This window comes from Cephus cinctus, unplaced genomic scaffold, assembly GCF_000341935.2.
Source record: "Cephus cinctus unplaced genomic scaffold, Ccin1 Ccin1_scaffold0542, whole genome shotgun sequence".
NCBI lineage: Eukaryota > Metazoa > Arthropoda > Insecta > Hymenoptera > Cephidae > Cephus > Cephus cinctus.
The window spans coordinates 41,650-64,878 of record NW_014333200.1 but is presented as its reverse complement, the minus strand read 5'-3'; the positions used below and the strand labels follow the sequence as shown (position 1 = coordinate 64,878).

Sequence of the window (23,229 nt, the reverse complement as noted above, 5' to 3'; positions counted from 1 at the left end):
TAGGAAGGAATAGGAGATTCGAAAAGTGTATAAGTGTTACAAGATAATTTATTGGACAAATGCAATAATGATACAGTATACGTATACAGTATATAGCTTGCGAAAGATTAACAATAACAGTACCATTAGAGATATACTACATACAATATCACTACAATATAATATACGTGTTGTATGTTACATGCGCTACCACTTTAAACTTTTCTTTTCCCAATAAACATTTTAAAAACTTAGTTTTTAAGGATATATTAGGAGGAGAGATGCATGGAGACATAGAAAGGAATAGGAGATTCGAAAATTGAGTAGAAACATTTGGAGGCAGCAGACAGGGAAGATGTTGTTGAAGGGAAAAAGAGGAAGATTGTTAAAAAGAAAGAGTGAAGAAGAAAGATGGTTATGACTGAGGGAACAAGACAAGAAGAAGATGCGTAAAGCGTATGCACGAAGACCAGATTATTCTGGACGAGCGAGAAACGAGAACAGTGGAAAATGTAGGAAAAGTAGGAAGCATAAGGGAGCGAAATGGGCCCCACCGCGCCCATTTCCGTGAGGTCCTGCCTCTCCACAAGGGAGCAACGACCCCTCCGTGGCCCCATAGGGGACCGTGTTTCTCTTTTTTTTTTTTTGAGGACAACCCCCGAGTCCCGCGGCTGCCGCGCACAAGACTATGTGGGAAAAACCTCAAGTAAATCAAGATTCAATAATATTTAGTATAAATTGAGGTGCCACACGGGTGTCAGGTTGGCACTGCACTTTCTTAGAAATGTCTTAAAAATGTTTCAACGATAGGCTTTTACAATAGTTCTTGAGATGTTCTATAGTTTCCGGTCTCGTTTTAAGGGTTGCTTTGGGAAACAGCGGTGAGTAGCGGAGAACCTCTGCCCGCCGAGCTATACGTTTGTGTTCACGTTTAGCTCGGGTACAACGGGACATACTTTGTCGACGGAGGCGATGATCACAATATTCTACTTCCGGACTCGCCGCTATGATTTAGCGCCACGATTTTAGTATCGCCGAAAATCGTAGCGTTGTGCATCTCCCTACTGATCTCTGCTAAAACTGTAACGTTGTGCATCTCCGTACTCATCTCGGCTTCCAACATATGAACTTTAATCTCTCTAATATTACTTACTCGCAGGTTGCAGTAAATAATAGGGAGCAATGGCAGCCTGGATTGTTGTGACTACAAGGTAGAATTGCCTTAATTCATCATGATATATCCAATAATGTTTGATGCAATTTTAATAATAACTTTATTGATGATTCTAAGTATCTGTAGACAAGAACTCTTTTGGTAATTTCATATGTTCGTGATCATATTCTGACGTTAAACATTTGTATAAACTTTTCTTGTAGATGGCACTCCCATAGGTGGTACAAAATATAAATCAAATTCAAATTGGAGAAATATTATACATGTATTTTTTCAGGCTTAAAAAGGGTTTAAAAATCATCGATCGAGTGGATAGTGGGAAATTTCGCCTTCTCGTTAACCGTATCTGTCAAAGCTTACAATCAGGCAGTAATACGAAAGTATTTAGTGCTGAAGAAGAAGAGAAATTATCAATCTCTCTTGATCTAAATAAAGATGATCTGAGTTTGCTGTTAGACACAGTTACGTTAATTTATACGCAAGCTGCTTATAGTATTGTAAAACCAGCAGTTATGGAAGCATACATGAAGGATCCTCTTAATATAGAAGATGACAAAGTTGTTATTTTATTAAATGCATGGGTCATGTATGCCAAAGGAATTATCGATGTCCTAAGACAAAAATCTATATTTCATACTCAGGTAACATATAGAAGTCAATTTCAAGTTTAAACATTTATGTATTTTATTGATTTATCATGATCATTGTATTATATCAATTTTAGGTGAACGATATTAATTGGAGTCTGAATATGCAATCATCGTCATCAGGAATCAGCAAAGAAGCACGACCACTTGTTTTGCTTCAATTAGGTTTAACTGGCACACCAGCGACAAATTTGACAGTCGAAATGAACAAACAGGACTTATCTACACTTTATCAGAATTTAGAGAAAATTCAAGCTCAATTGGATGCTCTTAAATAAATGTATGTATACAGTATAAAGCTTGCAATTATAAAATCTAGGAGAAATAGACAATTCGAAAAGTTTTGATTATTCAAAACTACAGTCGTACTCGCAAATTTTATAGTAATCATAAGTTGATATATCTTTTTTATTAATAACGATGTAACTTATACTTTTATGCCTAATCCTGTTTTTACAGGTATACTTATTCAATATAATTTGATTTACGACAGAATAAAAAGTTATTAGGTAAAATTTCTTTATACACCTTAAAAAAATAATAACAAATATAAGAAATAACAAGAATTATCCTTTAACATTTTCGTATAACGTCTTCGATACAGGCACAGTACACTTTTCGACACGCTCATACAAATGTGGACTTCTATTTGGTATAACAGAATTTACATCTGGTAAACTATCCAGTGAATTTTGATCAGAAAATCTGAAATTTATCTTTGTTGGTCCCTCAGTATATCGATCAGAGCACAATTGATTGTTTTGTTTCCTCTCAGTATTGGACATAGTTTCCGAGACTTCCGGGACACGTCGAGTAAAGAGCTTAGCCTTGCAGACGACCAGGACGGCGACGATGATCATAAGGAATAATACCATGGTAGTTAAAGCTCCTACAATCCATCCCAATTTTTCATCTACGAACAAGTAAAATTAATCCTTATTGTTTCCTCGTCTTATCCTATAATCAGTTACTCTGATACAAACCAGTCACATTATTAAGAAGTACAACAGCAGTACTTCCTAATTCCAATATGCCATTCTCATTGTTCAGGGTAAATCTGCAGGTCCATTGTCCTAGATCAGTATGATCAGGTTTAAGCTGCAGAGTACATATCCCCGAGGAGTAATTCATTTGTACATTGTATCTAATCAAAAAAATTACATATTAATTGTTTCAGTTAATCAAAAATGATCAAAGCCAATCAAAGACAAGTCTTAAAGATACATGTAAAACTTACTTAGTCATCTTCGTAGAATTATTCTGTTGCACATGAATATTCGGTGCATGGAACCAATGACATTTGGCTTCTGGTGAAACAGGACGTACCCTACACGCCAGAGAGACCTTCTGATGAGTAGCAACCCAAAGTATCATGGTAACAGGTTCTAAAAATGGTCAATACCCACTAATAAATCTTCCATGCTGATCAACGCATAGCAATTTCTCTTATCGCTCTACCAAAAGCTTCCAAATATTCCGAAGAATCAAAAACACCATTCACCACCGTACAGAATTTTCATTGTTTTTATGTGGATGCATCCGGTGTAAGCATGATCGGTAGTGGTCGATGATAAAATCTTTTAACGCATATTTCTTCAATTAATTAAATTGTTCTGTGATAATTTCTGTCAGATGGGTGCGTCGTTAAGACCAAAACCAAGGTCACCGTCACCAAGTACAAGGTGCACGCATACTCAATAATCTTTAACGGCTTCCATCATAGTACCGGAAGTTTAGTTTCTTTCAAAATGACTGTTTTCGCTCGTGCATCGGCGTACAAAAGACACAGTAGCAATAAGGTGGCACAGTGCGAGAATGCCTGAAGTGCAATGACAACGTGGAAATCGTGGATTTAATATGAAATGTTGTACATATAATGTGAAGGTGACGAGAAATGAGTAGTTCGATCTTAGTTCCTTTTCGCATTATCCTTTATTGAGGAAGTTTTCTTTTTTTTTTTTTACATTAAATGTAGCCGATCTTTGGGCATTCGTATGTGCGTAATGACGAATGACGATAAGTGTTGCGCAATTAAGACATTCATAATAGCACGAAGAGCTAAATGTGAACTAATCTGCAATCAATAAATCCACTTTTTTTCAAGTTTTAATTAGCGATATTTGCTCCCTTACACGTATCGCACAACATTCATCCTCTTTCACGGGCAAAAAAAACAACGTGACATTACGTTCGACATAGTACTGGCCCTGCATGTGGATTACGCGAAAATAAAAGTTGTCATCAATTTTTTTCACTGTCTTATAAAAGATCAGTCGAAGGTGATACCCCGTGATTTAAAAGGGGCACAGATCCTACAATTTCTTTTTAAATTACCTATGCGAATATGAGTGGATGTCGAAATTAATTGTGCCAACTATAAACACCGTTGACACACATACAACGTATAATCTATCTAAAGAAGTCAGAGCTTAATTCTAAAAATTGTCTAACTAGTTTTAAGGTAATATATAATCTCCAAAAATCCGTGTCGGACTACCTTTACGCACTTTTATGGCATCCTCCATTTTGGTTCATGATTTTATATTGAATTCCTAATCAACGTATCCCGTTCAAACGGCGTTTATCATTTTGGATTAAATCGTCCTATGAAAGAAATCTTTTTCTCTTTAACTAAAGTCACAGTGGATACCAAAGATACCATTTCCATAGTTCACAGCTCAGATTTCAGTCTTTCACGGATTTCGAAGTACATCGCAATAAGATGAATCGCGGCGATCATAGATCGCGGGCGAATTTCTATGACGCGGACAAAAATAAATATCGTGGAAGCGATAGGACAATTATTTATTATCGATATCGCGAGAGTGTCGTTATGAGCGAACTTTCGTACATAATAATAAATGCTTTTTGAGCCTAGCTATGATAAGTTGTATACATAGATATACATAAACGCGAATAGATTCTGAATGACGTTGACGATGATATCAAACGAGAAAATTAAATTATTATTACTTTATAATAATGAATTTTCACGTGTTATCAATTAAATATCATCGATAAGCGTTACTACTTAAAAGCTTCTACGGGAGAGTCTTTTGCGTTCGTATGTGCATTTTTATGCGTGGGTGCGTGCATGCGCTAATGGCTGGAGGTCATTGTTAAGGGTTAAAGGAAGACGCTATACACTTGGGGATGAATGATTTGTCATTTAACGATGAGAAACGGAGACTAGATGATCCCCAAAAGGATTATTTTTATATGAAAATGCGATCTCTTGTGTGAATTCGTTGTTAAATATTTAGAATTACCGACGTTTCGCGCCTCGCTAAGTAATTTTGGCAAGAGAAAGGATAAACGATGAACGCTAGCGATGAGCGATAAATAAGGGGCGACACTAAGGCTAATAAATGCAAATCGATCTTAAAGCTATACGTATGACGTAATAAATGCAAAACTCAATAACTTATGGCAATACACTAGGAAACTTAGTTGTAGTCATAGAGACGGACGTCTGTTTTCAATGGGGATGAGCACTCATGTCGTGATACATATTGATTGTATTAAAGAACATTTTTTCTGCAATCTCTTTTTTCCTATATGATGATCTCATCTTGACTCGTGGTTACTTCGAGGACTTACATAAAAACAATTTGTTACGGGTGTTTACTTCGTCAGCCGAGATGAGTCTAAAAATTAAGGTATCTCACGACGCGTGCAGTTTGTGATTTTGAGCACCAATCCTCTTTCAACCTCCATCACCACCACCACCACCACCATCATTATCAGCGGGAGCAGCAGCAGCACCGTAGATGATATGGTGCTCATACGCGCAACGTATTTACGTCTCGTACGTTGACGAGTTCCTCTCTCAGGATTCAATGATACCTGGTTGCAGGAGACTGAGCTTAGCTGATGGTGCATCTGTATAATTATGTTGGCCACGCATCCTGGCGCCACATGTCCAGAGTCCTTCCTGTTCTGCGAGTGCGTGGCTCAACCGGACGCTACAGTCCCGACCTTCAGCACCTGCAGCTGGAAACTGTTTTACCACAACGGTGGTGTTTGAATTTGCTGGCGTAAGTGACCATCGGCATTGTTCCACTGCCGCGGAAGTGACGCATCGTAGGAGGACGGTCCCTCCGGAAGATATTTGAATATCCTTGGAGAGTTCAGAGAACCGAACATCGTCTGCGAGATCAAAGATATAAAGTAGGACATTTTTTAATGCACGTGCGTGGATCAACTAATGAGTCTGCTGATTATTAACCTTGTTCGAAGACTGTGAGTTTAGCTATTGGCGAAGCCAACATTGTGTTCAGGGTCGTCACTGATACTCTGCAGCCCCAGTGACCTTGTTCTTCGGTGAAGACATGCGCCAGTTCAAGGCTACAGTCTCTACCCAGATCCCCCTTACTTGGAAACTCACGAACTACGATTTCACTGTCGCTTCCGCTTAATGGCTTCCATGTCCAGGCACATTTTTCTACGCGGCTAGTGGTCACGCATTTTAGGGTAGTTTCACTGCCGATTGGTACCGATGTGTCTTCTGGGGTTTCCGCAAAGCTCAATTTGGCTAAGAGAAGTAAAATAAATTTTTTGTAATCTAAAGGTCTTAAGTTTTTTTTTTAAATTAATTTATGCTATTCTTACCAGATGGCAGAAGGGAGACTGTCGCAGGAGGAGCTTCGTGAAGAACTCCACCCGGAGTTAAACGAACTCCACAGGTCCAAAGACCTTCCTCTTCGTGGAGGATGTTCTTGAATCTAACTGAACAGTCGTGATCATTATCCTCATTTGGTGAGAATTTCTTTACTATCATTGTGTCCTCGCTAGAATTAGTTGCCTTCCAAGACCATTCACATTGAACGACAGGTTTGTTGGCTAGGCATCGCAAGAATACCGTTTCACCGGCTGCTATCTGTATGCCACGAGAGAGTTGTACGAATTCGACTGGAACAAAGTGCAACGAAGGAAATCGTAGAGATCGACAGATTGTCAATGTTGGATAGGAAAAAAAATGTGTGTTCCAGCTAAAGTGCTTGAACACTACATCTTTGGATCATGCATACTTTCCTAAATTGGCATAGAATTTAGTAACTTCAGTTTTGTTGGAGGTATGGCAAATTTCCCGTTATAATTAGTTTTCCGTTATTTAAGCGATAAACCGCAAGTTAAGTAATGCGTCTACTGACCCTCATGCCGATTTCTTGTCTCATCGAAAGTATTTTGAGAAATAATGTAATGATCTAATTAGAAAAAAAACTATATCAAACAGTTTATAATACCTTCGGATATTAAAAATCTAATTGGAGTAGATTGAGTGAATGTTGCGTTCGGATGGGTTCGTGCTCCACAGGTCCAAAAGCCTTCTTGTTCCGGTAGAACATTTTTGAATTTTATACTACACTCAGTACTGTCATTTCCAAAGGCTGGAAATTTCTTCACTTCCAAATTCCATGGTTGAGACTGATTCAACTGGCGCCAGGACCATTGGCATTCGCGAACTGGGGTCTTTGTTTTGCACATAATTTGCGTCGAGGAACCAGCCTGTGCCTCTACAGTTTCTTCGTGTTTACCGAAAGCAATGGTTACTTCTGTAAAAAAGAGAATCCCAAATATTTTTATTTTGCCTGTTCATTGATGACAATAAAAAGATATCCACTTACCCTGATTATCATTAATAATACTAAGCTTAGCTGGTTCCGTGCTAGTAAAAGGATCATCCTGAGAACTTCTCGCAGCACAAGTCCAATAACCAGCCTGTTCATGTTTGGTACTCGAAAATCGTACCGAGCAATCATTGCTATTATTTCCAAATGCAGGAAATAGACGAACTGGTAATGATTGAGCGGTTGGAGTATTGGAGGTTGTTGCGTTGAGCGAAACCGCAGTAGCTATAGAAAACAATATAAAATCAATAAAACAGCAATTACAGTCTTGGTTAATACTCTATACTATAATTAATGCTACATGTTAACTGATCCTGACTTGTTCAACTGATAATACTTATTATTGACAATTGTCAATGGAAAAAATGCCTAATGTCTGTGTCCAATTCAAAGGAAAATAAATTATACTGATACAGTAACAACTAATTAATGACATTAATTATTATTAAAAACTATAACAGAAATTTCAATCGTATTACTAACACGTGGACAGTGATGAGCTTTCGTTTATATCCGGAAGTGGCAGATGCACCGGTGGCAATGGCTGCCAAGACCATTGACACTCTGCAACCGGATTGACAGTTCTACAAGCCAATAGAACGGATGATCCCAGTTCGGTTTCCGTGTGTTGAGGCACGTCCAGGAAGTCAACGGTGCTTGGAGGTACCTTAGTTCCTGGTAGAATATCATCCATAGGATGACCCTCTACATCATCAGCTGCAGTAGGTGGCGTGGTGGGTGTGTTGTCAAAATTGACAGATGCGATGGTACCAGACGGTTCTTCCAAAACTGGGAGTCCTGAAAACCAAAATAAATATTTTCAGACAAGCTAACAAAGGATCAGTATCAGAGGATATATAATCGAATTGCATCCGAAGACATTTTTTTTTTTTGGGTTCACGGCAACCTTACAACATTCGCGTAGTACATTGATCATCTTAATGGTTATCATTCGTGACTCGCTTACAAATCTGGTTAGCTTCGTGACATTGAATTTCTGTTGAAAAATAATTTTTAAATTTCATACCGCGTAATTCGGGTCTTGAATTCTATGACGCTCGTTAACGTCATCATTATCATTTATTCGTCATGGATTATTAAACATTTGAAATAACCGCCTTGGTTGTTCATCATTTTGTCATCATTGTTTAAGATCACGAGGTTGGCATCACGTAAGAACGATATCCCCTAGTTAATTATATACAACTATCTAACAGTTGTACCAGCTGATCGTAGTCAACTTATCTGGACTGTCATCGAATATTATTTAATTACATATAAAATCTAACGACAACAAATGAAGATACAAAAAATTTATTTCTTCATTTTTCAACTCAAACGACACACGAACCTCTTTATATCCGCAGACATATTTAATTGATTTGTAATGTATATTTAGAAAATATTTTTTCTCTCCAGACATAAATGACGCTAAATCATAAGAAAGACATGCCGAAAGCCTACGGATATGTAGGACACATTGAACAGGAAGCTTGAGGCGTCACGTAGGCAATCGCCTTGCCACGCAAATTTTCATTCGCTAAATTTTTGGGGCGTCGAGTTTAAAATGAAAAAATTTCGTTCACTAAATTTTTGGAGCGTCGAGTTTGAAACGAAAAATTTTCATTCGCTAAATTTTTGGGGCGTCGAGTTTAAAATGAAAAAATTTCATTCGCTAAACTTTTGGGGCGTCGAGTTCGAAACGAAAAATTTTAACCGTAATACTTTTGGGACTCACCCCCACCCCTACTTAACCACGCCCCCAGGTCTCGCTATAACGGATCTATTACTACTCACGCGTATCTCTATCGTCGCGTTACTATGTGGAGACGGCTGTGTATGCTTTCTATACAGTATATGCAATATATATATATATATAATCCATGCAAGAAGAGTATGGCTCATATTATTGTCTCGTAATGTTCACGAAGCCTGTTGCAAAGCGATTGTCCTCAAGTCGCATAGTGGTCGCTGACACTGGAAGGACGCCTTGAGTATTACATTGAGTTCGCCATTGTCGCGATCATTTTATGACTTCTCTTCCGACGTGAGCTTCCAGTAAAACATTGGAGATCAATTTACACCAATTCTTGAACACCAATTCTTGACGGGACGTAACACTATATATATATATATATATATACATATATTCCTCCTTTTAAGCGGCACAAGGTTTTCTCCAATGGCTCCGCGTAATACAGGCAGTGTATTTATCGCTTCTTGTCTATCGAGATTAAGAGTAACGGCTTAACCGTGCAGTAATTGTAGAGGAGTTGCATGACCTGAGGATAATACGAAATACTTCGATACCTGAATAACATAGGAGAATGTTTACGTTATTGACATAATTAATAAAAATGTTTAAATCATCCGAATCAAATGATTTGAATTCGTAAAATTATCTAGACGCATTGCAAGGTATGAAATTCAAAATTGACTTTTACTTGATTTTGAAAAAAAAAAAAATTTTTTCCACTATACATCCTTCTCAGGATATTGCTTGACGATCTTTTATACTTTATTGGCAGAATAGTCAGTAAAGACTCGTCTGGGTTAAGCTTAAAAATTGTTATGGCTTAGATCCTTTAAAATTACGACATCCGGGACATGGCGTGCATGACTGATACGACGATAATGGAATTTCATATAATTTTAACAATGTCTATATGTTCAGGGAGCTGGATAGTTGGAGATAATAGAAGCTCCAAATAGAGTGTAGAATGAGGATATCAAAGAGCGTCCGTGGTTACGACGAAATTCCATTTCGATAGCGGCCCTCAGGGAGGTGACATACAGCATTAGAATATTATGAGCACGTGTAAAGAGTAAGTACTTTGGAATTCCTGGCATGGACCCGCCAAGTAGTACTCGATAAGGAATCATCTAAAGTTTTATTAATTATTAAATCACCATTAAATCGTAATTAAACACGGGAAGCAGTAGTAACATAGAAGAGTAGCGAAAACGTTATAGGAAATATTGAAAATATAATTAAAATGATGGGCCAGTGCTAGATCATATAATAGGCAAACATGTAGTGACTTATGTACTTGACCTCAATAATCTGATATCAATACTTTTTATTAGAGGAATAAACAGCACTCCTGTACTTGGCGTAGTTTTTTACACGTAAGTGTTTTTTGGGGGATTAACCTGTACCCGGATTCACTTGAACGGTGCAACCACTCATGAAATCATAATTATACAATCCCTGCCAAACCGCCATTACTGCAGAGCTTTGTCGGGCGTTTTCAGCTGACGTTAAATCCCTTGTTAAAAAAGCATTTCAATTTTCCAAGTAAAACCTATCAGTTCCTAGCAATACCGTGTACTTGATTCAGCTGCAAGAAATCATTATACTACATCCTGTTCACTAAAGACAATACCTTGTAACTATGTCGTCGAATTTGAATAAAATTTTTCAAAAATTTCTGCCGATCGAAATTTTTTTTATATCAAACAAAATTATGATATAATGCACAGGAAGAATGAAAATTATATGTACAATCTGTATTGGAATTTGATGTTACACATGTAAGAGCGAATGAGCCACGTTGACACTTACCACACGTTTAATACGGTGGCTAATATATTTTTTATCCACGTGCTAAACCGTTCGCATTTAGTTTCATGGATTTCCAGACTGTTTCAATTGTCGATTAGAATAATTTGGAAATGAACTGTACGTGTTAGATTAAATAATAATCATATTACGAATTGTAGTTGGTTACGATAATTCGTATTTCAATAATTAGTCACTGTTGGTTCTGATGTATCATAACCAATGGGTATAGGACATATTGACAATGGATATATTGGATATATTGACAATGGCCGATCGTAAGTACACTACAGTGAATAATAAAGTAAATAATTTTTTCAGAGAATTCATACAATGTAAAATATCAGAAAGCTAACCGGCCCTAGGTACGATCAGACTTTGTTCTTGTTTCTTCATTTTTTTTTTGTTCAAGCTGTAATGTATCATTAGTGGTTGCAACTTTTGCCCAAGTGAAATTGCTCAGAGGAACGATTTATTCCTGGCTCTTCGTGGAAGGTTGAAAGGACATCCGGGATTCGGACGGTAGAGTCATCTCCTAGTAATTTTACCGGATGCTCGAAGAATGTCGTGTCCGAAGAAAAAAGCCGGATAACGTTAAGAGAATCTGCAAACAGTATGACTCTTATGGAAGTTGAATTTTGTTAGAATAAGCTGTACATTTTTTTTTCTACTACAAATTATTTGGATATCAATGATTTTTTTTTGAGAAAAAAATCCAATAGTATTGATTGATCTCATCTTGACTTGGATCAATGCACATTGCTAGGCTTTATGAGATTACTGGAATGTGATGGTTTGAAACCATCGATTTCAAATTAACGAATGATTTATGAATGTTTCATAATAATAATTTTTTCTGTTAGAAAAAAAAATGCTACTGATTGTAGAAAAAGTTCGATTTTGACTTTGCATCGCATATCAAAGTAACAATAGAAAATTTGAAATAATTATTTACGGGTCGGAATTGAGGGTTCAGTGAACTCAGAAACAAGGTAAAAAAAATCGTCGAAATGGTAATGCCTTACTTTCCCTTTCGGTGTTACAAGCAACGAAACTGTTAGACCTTGAAAAACGCATAAATTGAACCCGGAAATTGCGATGAAGATACGACGAAAGATCTTCCCAGGAAGCCTTGAATTTTCATCCAATGACAAATCGCGAGTAGAATATCAATGAAATTGTACATGTATCCTAACTGGGCGAAATGATGCTCGAGTGACAATCGGAACCATCAATAAATAAAATATTGACTATTGATCCCAACTTCTAGACTAATGTAAAGTAGTAATCAGAACTCGTGTGACGTCGGCGGTAAGCAAAGAAGAAGGTGGGGCTTCAATTGAGCAAAGAAAACATGTCTCCAACAACGTTTGCATATGGTGTCAAAGGCATACAGGGCCATTCGATGTACGCCAATAATAATCGATGCGGCAATTTCGCGGATACTTGTATGCAAATTACTTGTACTTGCTGTCAAATATTTTGTCATACAATACCCACGACCTTTACGATTTTGCAGATTCGTTCCGCGCGCGTGATACTTTGCAATTGACATATGAGCATTTAAAAACCGTTTCCAAATGATGTCAGTAGAAGGTAAAAAAAAAGTAGCAAAAGTGCAGACGTCACTCGAGTCAAAATACACTTGGGCGACATCACTCATATCATGAAAATGCGTCTTTACCCAGGATACGTATGCTGTCCACAGGTTATGGTTAAAGCGTCTAATGTGACGTAAGTTGTAATTTGGACATGTCAAAAATGACTAGAATTTATGAGTGTACTGGGGTTTAATTTGAAAAAAAAATTTCACAAAAAATCTTCAGATAATTAAAAATGGGAAACCCACGTGGAAGTCATCTTATGGTTAAAGTATAACTATGTAAATAGTTATTACACGTATAACGTTCCACGTACGGGATGCACCTGGACTGCACGATAATTTGTCGTTAAGGTATGTGCATATTCAAGAAACATGTCAATCATATGGAGGATTGGGAACGCTCGTAAGCTGTGAACGTGTTACTTATGTCTCTGTCATATAGACACAATCATCGTGTTACCAAGGGAATCCCTGTTATGTAAATTTTTGAATCTCGCATACAATATCTGTTTGTGGGTCAGGAGCGTCTACCATGGCCGAGAAACGTTCATTTTCCCGCTCTTTTTCAAATAACTTCATCACGCTTTTCGGGCACGGAATGACAAGAAATAACGAATGAGTGATGCATACAACGTTATTTTTGAGGTTAACGCGACAGTGATAGATCGTCATAGAAACTACATAAATTGGAGTGAAAAATGATTCTGACCCAAAATACGGAAGTGGGATAACCTTAAAAAAAAAGAAGTTACTTCAATTATTGATAATGCTGATAAATCGATGATGACCTCCAAATCCTAAAGTTAATGACTCAGCTTACAGAAGCGAATCTTACGCACGAAAGTTAATTTAATGGCAAGTAAAGTCATTCGTTTTTTTTTTTTAGTTATTTCCTAAAATTCACGGCAGATTCAAGTTGAAGCACCTCATAATTTTTACATGCAAAATTCATTGGTATTTATAATTGTTAAGAAAAAAGAAATTAAGGAGCAGGACGTCGTTCTAAAAATTCCACGTCGAAAGATTGTCTTTGCCGTTGATATCGTTTACATCAGGTTTTAGCCGTGGAGCAAGAGCAAGAGAAAGAGAGTTCCCTATAATATATAGACAGGGGAACGTAAAGAGAAACACCAATGTCCGGCCAAATACACCACGCTGCATCGTGTCGAAGCCATCCGCCATTGTAGAACCAGTTTCTTTTAACGAAGGAGGCGAGCCAACGCTCTACGAAGGTATGAAAAAAGGATGAGCAAAAAAGGCCCGGGCGCCGAATTCTATTAATATCTTACTTTAATTAACATTCCGTAGCCGGTGCGACCGATAGGTGATTCTGACATTGTAGCGCCGACCTGTCAATACCGGTCGCTTAATTGGTTGTAACAATTTGGAAGTGTGACATATGATTGGACACAGAATACATAAGACGTCCAATCGTTGATCTTCAGTACGAAGAAAGAGAAAGAAAATGATTTGTTAAATTTATAAAATACTTGACATTAGACGAGATGCGTCGTTGCACTTTGTACGATCGACGACCAGTTGCATGAAAATATTGCATGACGAGCTTCGTCGTGTTTGTTTCGAGCGTCCGGAAATGCTTGGAATTCAGTGACATCTATGGTCACGTTTGGAAATTACGCAACGGATTGGCATTCGCGCCATTGATACATAGAACTAGGACCGGTCGGCCGAGGTGTCGATTTCAGTCGTTTATGATTGACCGTTAATAGACCTCGTGTTATACACATGTAACTGCAGTCGTGATATGCAGTTCGATATGCATCCGGCAGAGTGCGCATTCCTACAGTTACCCAGCGTGGTATCGAGTGTCGCGTTGACGACAGATAAAACTGTTTGTATCGTCAGGTATCGCGATGCGAAATTCACGAAAGAATTTCGCGTAATGACTTTCTATAAACGACGATGACACAAGTTGAATTCGCGAAGGCGGATTAAGGAATCGATACTCAAATAAAATGTCCCATACTTTTCTTTCGCATAGTAACAAACCTTGGCTGTTCCGTATAAAGAAGCAGAAACCCACCCAATTGTCAGTGACTGCCTTGTGCCTGATTCGCATGTAACGTCAAAGCGATAACTTTGTCACAGGACGTTTCGAAAGAATTCTCGTGCGAGTGACACGCCGTGTTAAAAAGTCTATGGATTCGCTATTCGATTCGCTCTGGTTACGCTCGTGTGAGACCGACATAATTTCTCATGTGGTTCAGGCCGACGTTTATCTACGTCAATCGTCGGACGGAGCGAAAATTGGCGTCGTTTGTTATTCTAACGACATACGAGATGAAAGTGAATCCCATTGGCAATTAACATAAACTTTGTAGCGCCGGTCGACGCACTGTGCACGCGTCTTAAAGGCATCGTGCCTTATTTATTAATTGAATATCGGTCGTCGAAATTGTATACAAAAAATATTTGTTAAATATTTCACAAAACAAAATTGCAAAATTCACGCCTCGCGAATTGCGCGCATTTACACGTGTCGTCATTTAAAACGCTAAGAATATTGTGAACGTTGTTTTTGTCGTCGTACAATTTTTCGTTACTCATTGAAAATACAGCCTTAGGAATCATTGCGTTACGGCCCTTAATCAAGGCTAAGACCATCTGTGTCATAAAATTGATGACACGTAGCATATTAACGAGGCTTCATGTAACGCGTCATTAGATCCTACAATGGGCGAGAGATCCTATAGGCGAGTTCACAATCGGCTGGAAAAATCAACATGAAGCCGTAACCGTAATAATTTATATACTTAATATATTCGTTCTTGTGAAGCTGTCATTATTTTATAGTAAATATATATTATTATAAAAGTCATTTAAAACCCGTTGCATAATCGAAGGGACCGTGATGGTCAAGGATTCTTCGAGGTTGTTTATAAATTTTGGAGACGCCACAAAAATGATATAAAATTCTTATGAAATCGTCATTCTCAATTCGTACAGGTCTAATGGATGTCATGATGAATATTATAAAAATACATTATGTGAATTTGTCAATGACGCACCCAAATATCTGCGAAAGGTCATTTAATGCTATAGTATCTGATTTTACATTTAACTTCCGTTTACAAGACGTTTCGCATGTGCCAGTCGTCGAATCAAATCGATCACTGAATACCGACGTGATTCGGTCGATTCGCTAGAATATATCGAACCGGTTCGATATTTATCTTCGCCTCGCTTTACAAATGCCAAATGAAAGTGAACCAAGCTGTAGGAAAGCTTCTGATATACAGGAAGATATTGAAAGTGCTACGATGCATAATGGGGAAAACTTGGTTTTCTAAAGGAATAGGTGAACGCGTATAAAACGTACAGGGTGTTTCAATGTAAATAACTTGTGATTGACGTTGTAGCTATGTGGTTAAATATTTTTTTTCAGATTTACAGCAAATACGTTGTTTAACGAAGTTAGCGTGCATCCTGCATTACGCAAGAGCGGTTAATATCAATTAGTCACTCGAATTCATGCTAATGACTAATTACGTAAGTAATTTCTGTTGACGTGATCGGACGATCCTCGAAGGAGAAGAGTTTCTGTGATTTACTATTATTAGAGACTGCACGAGACTATAGAATTTGTGACAAGTAGCTGAAAGGTAATTCAAGGTTTGGAAAATTAAGATTTTTATATACTTCCATATCGATGGAGCCAGACGTCAACAATTTGATTATGTATAATGGTAGTTTTTTCTTGAAAAAAAAATAAATTAATTAACGCGATAAAAAAGTAACACCTAATGATATCAGGTAGTTAATCATTTTTACATAAAATCCAGTTAACGACGTGAAATCAGCCAAGTGAAATCACACTTTTAAACGCTCTTATTTTTTTTTTAATTACGCTACCGTCACACTTCTTGAAAAGGATTTCGAGCATCGTGACTAATCTATGTAGAATGATCTTTTTCATTCCTTAATAAATAATACATCTTTTCGAATATCCAAGCCTCGTCATGTTTTCCAATGCATAGTCGAATTTCGCATATCCCACTTTTTATCCCTGAAACTCATGTTTTCGCTACTCCAATCCGTAGCAACAACTCTCACGTCGGTTATGCTACGTCAGGTAAATCTCAAAACGTCATTAGTCATCGAACAAAAATGTCAGTAGAGTAAAAAAAAATCATGTTCTTAGCATTGCATGTATCTCAATAAATTTGAGCATGACTAAAATCATTTCTGAAACATACAACAAAACCGATGACGTTTTTGACAAGCGTTTGACGTACTCAAGTATACGACTGCAGATAACGGAATTAACGTCACGGAGAACAATTGGTCACGAATGGGACTGTCATACGTCACGAGTAAGTCGTTCAGTCTTGTAAGTATAGAATGACGGATGACGTAGAAGGAAGCAATGTAGTATAAAAGTATTTCAAGATTAGTCATGTACCGTTTAGAATTTATATTAACCGATATCCTTAATAAAAAATGACTGTGCTACGTTTTAAAATAATAATCAATAAAACTCACCATTGCAAATGGCGAACAGCCCGATAAGCGTGACGCGTACAATCATCTGGACGTGGATCGCTGTCACTGGAACCACAAAATAATTCCTTTGAACAATACTGAATATTGATAAAAAATGTTCATGAAGAACCGTCGAAGTTCAGGTATAAGTTACCGTTGAACAATATTCAAACGACACTTGTTTTCCCGCGGATATTTAACGGCCGAGGATTGCCTCGGGTGTCTAGAATATGGAGGATCACGTGTAACGATTGTGACGGATAAAACCTTTGGAATGAATTTGAGGTTAGTTATAAATAATTATCAAACTTTAGGATCAATTATATGTTCGACAAGGGAAAAAGCTTGGACGCGTAGAATATTTAAGTTTCCATTAAAAGAACTGAATTTAGACGAGGAGTGGTAACGTGAGTGTGTTTACGTTCTGCGCGGCCGATCGGCACTGACTTTTACTTCTGGAACTCGCGACACAGTAGCCTCATAGACGATGCAAGATGTACACACGCTTTGCTATAGCATAAATGGAGAAGCGTATATATGTATATATATACACATGCGCAGAAGGTGCCATTCTGTTTTGCGGGGAACGGGAGAGTATACCGTCCAGGTAGAGAATATTGAGATAAAAAGTTATAATAAAGGATAATTATAATTTGCAAAGAAAAAGAAGGTTAGAGGGATTCAGGAAGAATAATGAAATTTACATAATAATTTTTTGCAGCTGGCTCTTGTCGCATTTTATGACTTTTTAAGTGAAGTTATTATTACTTACGATTATTCGCAGAATCTTTAATTCTTGTTCACTGTCGATTTTTAAGGATGAAATAATATCCTTGAAACGCCACAGGATATCTGGTAGCTCCAGTTCACTTCGAATGACTCAGAATTCTTTCCTGGTACTTTCTTAGTATCCTGTACGTGTAGCGATCTCCGTTTTTAGCAAAGTAACATTTGACTTCTTAGAACGAATTTGCAAAGCAGTGACGAAATGAAGAACGAGTAAAGAGACAGCGCCTTCGTTTCGGTTCTCAGGTCGCGTGCTCGGAGTTACGCGCAAGACTACAACGTCGAATGGTCGTTGCTGTTCTTGCGGTGCTTCGCCTGGTTGCCTGAAGGAGCGTGGGGGTTAGTTGGGGCCCCTGCCCTGGGGCCCGACCCCAGACCTCGGACCCCAAGTCCCCACTTCGCTGTCGTACCGTCACCACCACGACTCGTCCCCTTGTGTTTGCCGAACAGCATGGTCTTCGCAGGAGGAATTTGATCGGCATCTTGATCTTAATAGGACTTTGCTTACTTAATGCCCATGGCAGACTGTATCGGCTGGTGGGATTCAGTCGCGAATATCATTTTTATAGTTCATACACTTCCCAAGACGATTGGATCATCGTGTCTGCTTACATCTGATCCTGATGAAGTTCGAAACTCGTAGAATAGTCGTTACGGGGTCCTCTGAGAATTCATTGACACGACCCTGAAATTGTGCAAATATTTATTATATTATTGATTTCTTCATTTATACTCATTTGACTATTCCAGGTGGGTTAATCAAAATAAAGATGTATCAATTGAAAATTCAATATTTGCTACTTGCTATGTTAGAAATATCTTAAGAGCTAGATCCTTGTCAATTGTTTATTCTATTTAAAGTGTTCAATAAGGGCGGAAAATATATGAGCTTGTGTATGAATTTAAAAATGCATTTTTGAAGTGACATTAATTGCATAGAATTCAATAACTGAGTTCTCCGGTGTTTAGCGTTTACGATTTGATATGAATGTATTCTTTTTATGTCATTTTGTCAGTTTCGAAAATTAAACAACTTTTCTAAATTTATATATAAAACAGTTCTACTTACAGTAGTAGGCAGCTAATTCCAGTGGCATGAGCGATACTGGTTGACGCAATGAACTGCAGGTATTCGGGTAGAACGACGTTTGTCTACAACAACGTCCTCGAGGACCCTGAAGAAATTATGCAAATCAACTCTATAATCAGAGGCATATAGCACTGAGAGTACCTCATACCTTTCTGCACCTTCAGCATTAATATTTCACTCATGATGCAAAAATCTTTCATTTAGATAATTTTAAAACTTAAGAATCAGAACTTGGAAATCAGAATACAGTCACAAGAACAGTGTGATATCTCATCTCACTTGATCTTGCGGTTCTGACAATTTTTCGTACTTGTACGATGAGCAATCTTGTACTTGCACAGTTGGTGACCTTGTACGCGTGCCGCTGGATAGCCTTGAACTTGTACGGTGAATAACCTCGTTCTTATTCAAAAGAGAATTCCAATACGTGGTTCAATGAAATTTTTTAAATTTTACAATTTTTGATTAGCGGTATTTATATGTGGATATCTTGATATTTAGTTATGGTCTCTGCCCCTGTAGTCCGTATAGGATGTCTTGGAAATATCCTTAGCCTATAATAATTTAATAAAGAAGATACTCCTGATGTGGCCATTGACTGTTTTCATTATGTTTTACATAATTAAGCGATATGAATTATAATAATCAAGCAGCTGTACATTACCTGTATTAAATTCTGGACGTGAGTTCCATGTAATCTTATCAATATGTATTTACACAGCTTGACTGCACGACGCGAAGGATTTGTCGTCAATTCGTCGATTATTATTGCCTCATCTGTCACGGCAATTGTGGAATAACGACTGTAATCAAAAATCCAATTGCATGAGGAATTAAAATTGTCGTATGAGATAATGACGTGCAATTAAACTTATGCGCGTCTGATGGTGGACGATCTAAGAATACAATTATATTTTTCCAACGAAATTAATATTTCATAGAGTCAAAAGAATTTTTTAAAAACGAATGAAAAACACAATTAAAAGTTTCAACCAAGTATTTAAAGTTTTTTGATTTTATTCAATATATTATTCCTTATTTTATAAAACCATGTTTCATCAATTGCATTGACAGTGTCTCTGACGCATGATTAAACATTTTTAATAGGAAAAGTATTTAGATATAATGATTTATAATTATTAATGGCGCCACGAAAGCAGAACGAAACTTTACTTATACAAATGGAATGTCCTTGACCGTGTCTAGAATAATAGGATAAACTAACTGGAAACGGTATTAATTGTTAATTATTATGCTTTAAGAGAGACCAAATTCTAGGCGAGTAATTCAAATTGACATGGCTGTGCATCTTAGTTTGGTCCAGACATCTTGGTACTGTTACAGATCAGCGTGTAATACCGTGAATACCGGTCTCCTAGAGATTTCTTGGTATTTCATTTTTTCATTCTAATTAAACATTTAATCGTCAAGGACGCCACTTTATTATGTGTTTGTATAATACATCAACAATATTTATCAGTGCTGATTCCTTGAAATTGCGTGCACGTGTGGATGGCAGTCAACTTCAATACAGCTGCGAATTATCAATCAATAATTTAGGATATACAGGTCAGGTTAGGCTAGGTTCTGCTGCGGTATCGCTGGCAGGATGTACCTGGTACCAACGTTCCGATGCCCGACGTCGTACCCTATCCTTACACGAGAAGTTCATCTAATAATTAATAACTTCCGAGTTCATTGCTCATAAATGATTTAATTAATTTTTTTTATACTGTCTATTGCAATGGAATTCTTAAAAAAATTATGTTGGTTACTCTTTTATTTGTGATTTATCCCAACCTCCTGTGTGGGGTATTTAAAAATATCTTTAATTACCTGCTGATTGTGGATGTAGAGGAATGAAGGTTGTGACGAATCAGATGTTTGTTCACGGAACAACAGTGAGATTTATAAGACGGTTTTTAATTAATACTGAAACCATAGTCACGGCGTACTTTTCTCACGGTGTCTGTCTTTGCTTTTTATTATGCAATCCGTCTGGAATCTACCATTAATCACTGGAAACTCAATGGACCTCCAACGAAGAAGAGTTTCAGTTGGTTTCATCTTCATCGATATATTTTCATTGTCTGATTTATCCGTTCTAAAGTGATTCTTCACGAGACAAGATCTATCTACGAATTGAATTTCAAGGTTTTACCTAAAATAGTATTGCGATTCTCAAGAAAAACGTTTAAAATAACAAGCTTTTAATCACTTCCTGTATCCGGGCAAAGAGCTCGTTCCATTGTATGTATTTGTGTTCTTACATCTAGTTTATATTTCTTTGTATCAATTAACTTGTTTAAGATATATTTGGTATTCCTTTTTCATCCTACTAGGAGAATGCTGTATTAGATTTATGGGAATACCTGAAATTCTTTGACGACGTTGGCGACCTTCTTGCTGATTCGATTATGACATTGCCATCGGAAAACCTCCATGACTCACTGTACATAAGGTCTATGTTACTCTTGGTTAATCTCACTTTCGAAATTGTACCGTTCCTAGCTGATCTGGCATTGCCAAACGGTACTAAGTGAACACTGTGTTTATGTATGGATTATGCATGACCAATTTACTATATTAATAAATTCATTCAAATTAGAATTACAAGCATTTTAATTGATACTAAAAATGGATGTATTTAGGTAGGTACGACAGTAATTCAGAATCTACAATTCTCTAGTTACAAGATTTGATATATTATTTATTTAGTGATACAATTTGGACTTAATGCGATAGAAAATTTGAATTTTGTTATAAAGCACAGTGGAATGGTTTCGTAAAGGAACAACGCGTTGGATAAATATTTCTTCTGCTTTAATTGTGCACATGTGCAGGCAGTACATGCGGCTGATATTTAAAATAAATATTTTTATATGTTGTGTGTTGTTTCTGTGTTGGATGCTGTATAAATAGTGTCATATTTCGTTTGTATGAGACAGATTTATTGGTTGCAATCATTTGCGTTACGTAGCTTTTTGTATAAAGCTCAGGATGATTATGGCGAAGACGCGTGAATTACCTGGACATAACCTCTCACCTGGAGAATTTCTTTTGGTTTGCCAAAAAGGAAATTTAGAGATAGTCAAAGCACTTGTTGCAAAGCATAATATTCAAGATTGGACTATTTATCAGCATGCTGTGTCAGGAGATACAGCATTGCATCTTGCTGTGCAAGCAGGTCATATGAACGTAGTTAGGTATCTGTGTGAAGAATTATCATTGTCACAATCTGGAGTTAATGTTACGAATAAAGATATGAAGAGACCTATTCATGGCGCAGCACAGTTTTCTAGGGTTCATATTTTGGAGTATCTTATTCAAAAAGGTGCTTTTTGCATTTTTTGCTTGGTTTTTATTAATTAGGTAATATTTTATGTTACCAAATATAATTCACATAGATTGGAAACTATTAGCATTGTTTATGTTCAAGGAGCTATTGTAGATGCTTTGAAACGAGCAGACTGGACCCCACTGATGTTGGCATGTACCAAAGATAGCCAAGAAGCATATGATTGTGTAGTTACTCTTCTAAGAGCATCAGCTGATCCAACTTTGCGGAATAAGGATGGTTGGAATTCATTACATCTAGCTTGCCGAAGTGGAAATATTCAAATGATTGAATTATTAGTAACATACTCACCTAATAGTATAGATATTAAAACTAATAATGGACGGAATAGCTTGCATATTGCTGGTAATTTGATATACTAATGTTAATTTAAGAATAATCTGTTCTCCATTATTAGTTTTAAATGCAATTTAATCTTTCCAGCATTTCATGGTCATGGAAAAGCAATCGATTTTTTGGGACCAAAATGCAAAGATCTTAATGCTCGTGATTCTACAGGCTGCACTCCTCTTTTATCGTCAGCATGTAGTGGAGATTGTGTTGCAATGAAACATTTACTGAATTTGGGAGCAGAGTACTTAGTACATGATAATAGAAAGCAGAATGCTTTACATATAGCTGCGCAAGCTGGGAATATTCCAATGGTGGAATATATTCTGGAGAGAAAATTACTAGATATTGATTCGAAGGATGTCTATGATAAAACCCCTCTGAATTTAGCACGTATTAACAACCAAGATTGTATAATTGAGATTTTTCGAAATTACAATGCTGATAAATAATTTTCCGTTTCTCATGTGCAAATAATACAATTTCTATATCTTCCTTGTTTTACTTACCAAGTCTGACCACCTTGTGGCTATCTCTAATTGTTAAATTAAATTATATGGGTTAAAC

The 23,229-nt window shown here is 37.0% G+C and overlaps 3 protein-coding genes across 7 annotated transcripts; 2 read left to right on the top strand and 1 right to left on the bottom strand.

Moving 5' to 3' along the window:
• Window positions 1-1,007: 1,007 nt before the first annotated feature.
• On the top strand, window positions 1,008-3,230 carry LOC107268403 (COMM domain-containing protein 10). Of its 4 annotated transcripts, none has more exons than XM_025085715.1 (4): window positions 1,155-1,294; window positions 1,431-1,794; window positions 1,878-2,080; window positions 2,978-3,230. In XM_025085715.1, exons 1-3 carry the CDS (start codon window positions 1,212-1,214, stop codon window positions 2,076-2,078), a joined length of 648 nt encoding a protein of 215 aa, XP_024941483.1. In that variant the 5' UTR covers window positions 1,155-1,211; the 3' UTR covers window positions 2,079-2,080; window positions 2,978-3,230. The 4 variants fall into 4 exon arrangements, with proteins under 4 accessions (XP_015596638.1, XP_024941483.1, XP_024941484.1 ...); XM_025085716.1 differs by lacking the exon at window positions 2,978-3,230 and adding an exon at window positions 2,260-2,298; XM_015741152.2 differs by lacking the exon at window positions 2,978-3,230 and having other exon boundaries at window positions 1,008-1,190; window positions 1,878-2,295.
• Window positions 2,306-18,195, bottom strand: LOC107268400. Of its 2 annotated transcripts, none has more exons than XM_015741148.2 (11): window positions 17,871-18,195; window positions 17,099-17,164; window positions 7,914-8,228; window positions 7,428-7,655; window positions 7,047-7,355; window positions 6,412-6,711; window positions 6,029-6,334; window positions 5,647-5,949; window positions 3,038-3,185; window positions 2,784-2,944; window positions 2,306-2,713 (listed from the first exon to the last, which is right to left on the bottom strand). In XM_015741148.2, exons 2-11 carry the CDS (start codon window positions 17,142-17,144, stop codon window positions 2,367-2,369), a joined length of 2,463 nt encoding a protein of 820 aa, XP_015596634.1. In that variant the 5' UTR covers window positions 17,145-17,164; window positions 17,871-18,195; the 3' UTR covers window positions 2,306-2,366. The 2 variants fall into 2 exon arrangements, with proteins under 2 accessions (XP_015596634.1, XP_015596635.1); XM_015741149.2 differs by lacking the exon at window positions 17,871-18,195 and adding an exon at window positions 17,253-17,554.
• Window positions 18,196-20,801: 2,606 nt separating this feature from the next.
• Window positions 20,802-23,136, top strand: LOC107268402 (ankyrin repeat domain-containing protein 16). The gene is made up of 4 exons (XM_015741150.2): window positions 20,802-21,224; window positions 21,317-22,308; window positions 22,414-22,677; window positions 22,756-23,136. Exons 2-4 carry the CDS (start codon window positions 21,975-21,977, stop codon window positions 23,112-23,114), a joined length of 957 nt encoding a protein of 318 aa, XP_015596636.1. The 5' UTR covers window positions 20,802-21,224; window positions 21,317-21,974; the 3' UTR covers window positions 23,115-23,136.
• Window positions 23,137-23,229: the final 93 nt, after the last annotated feature.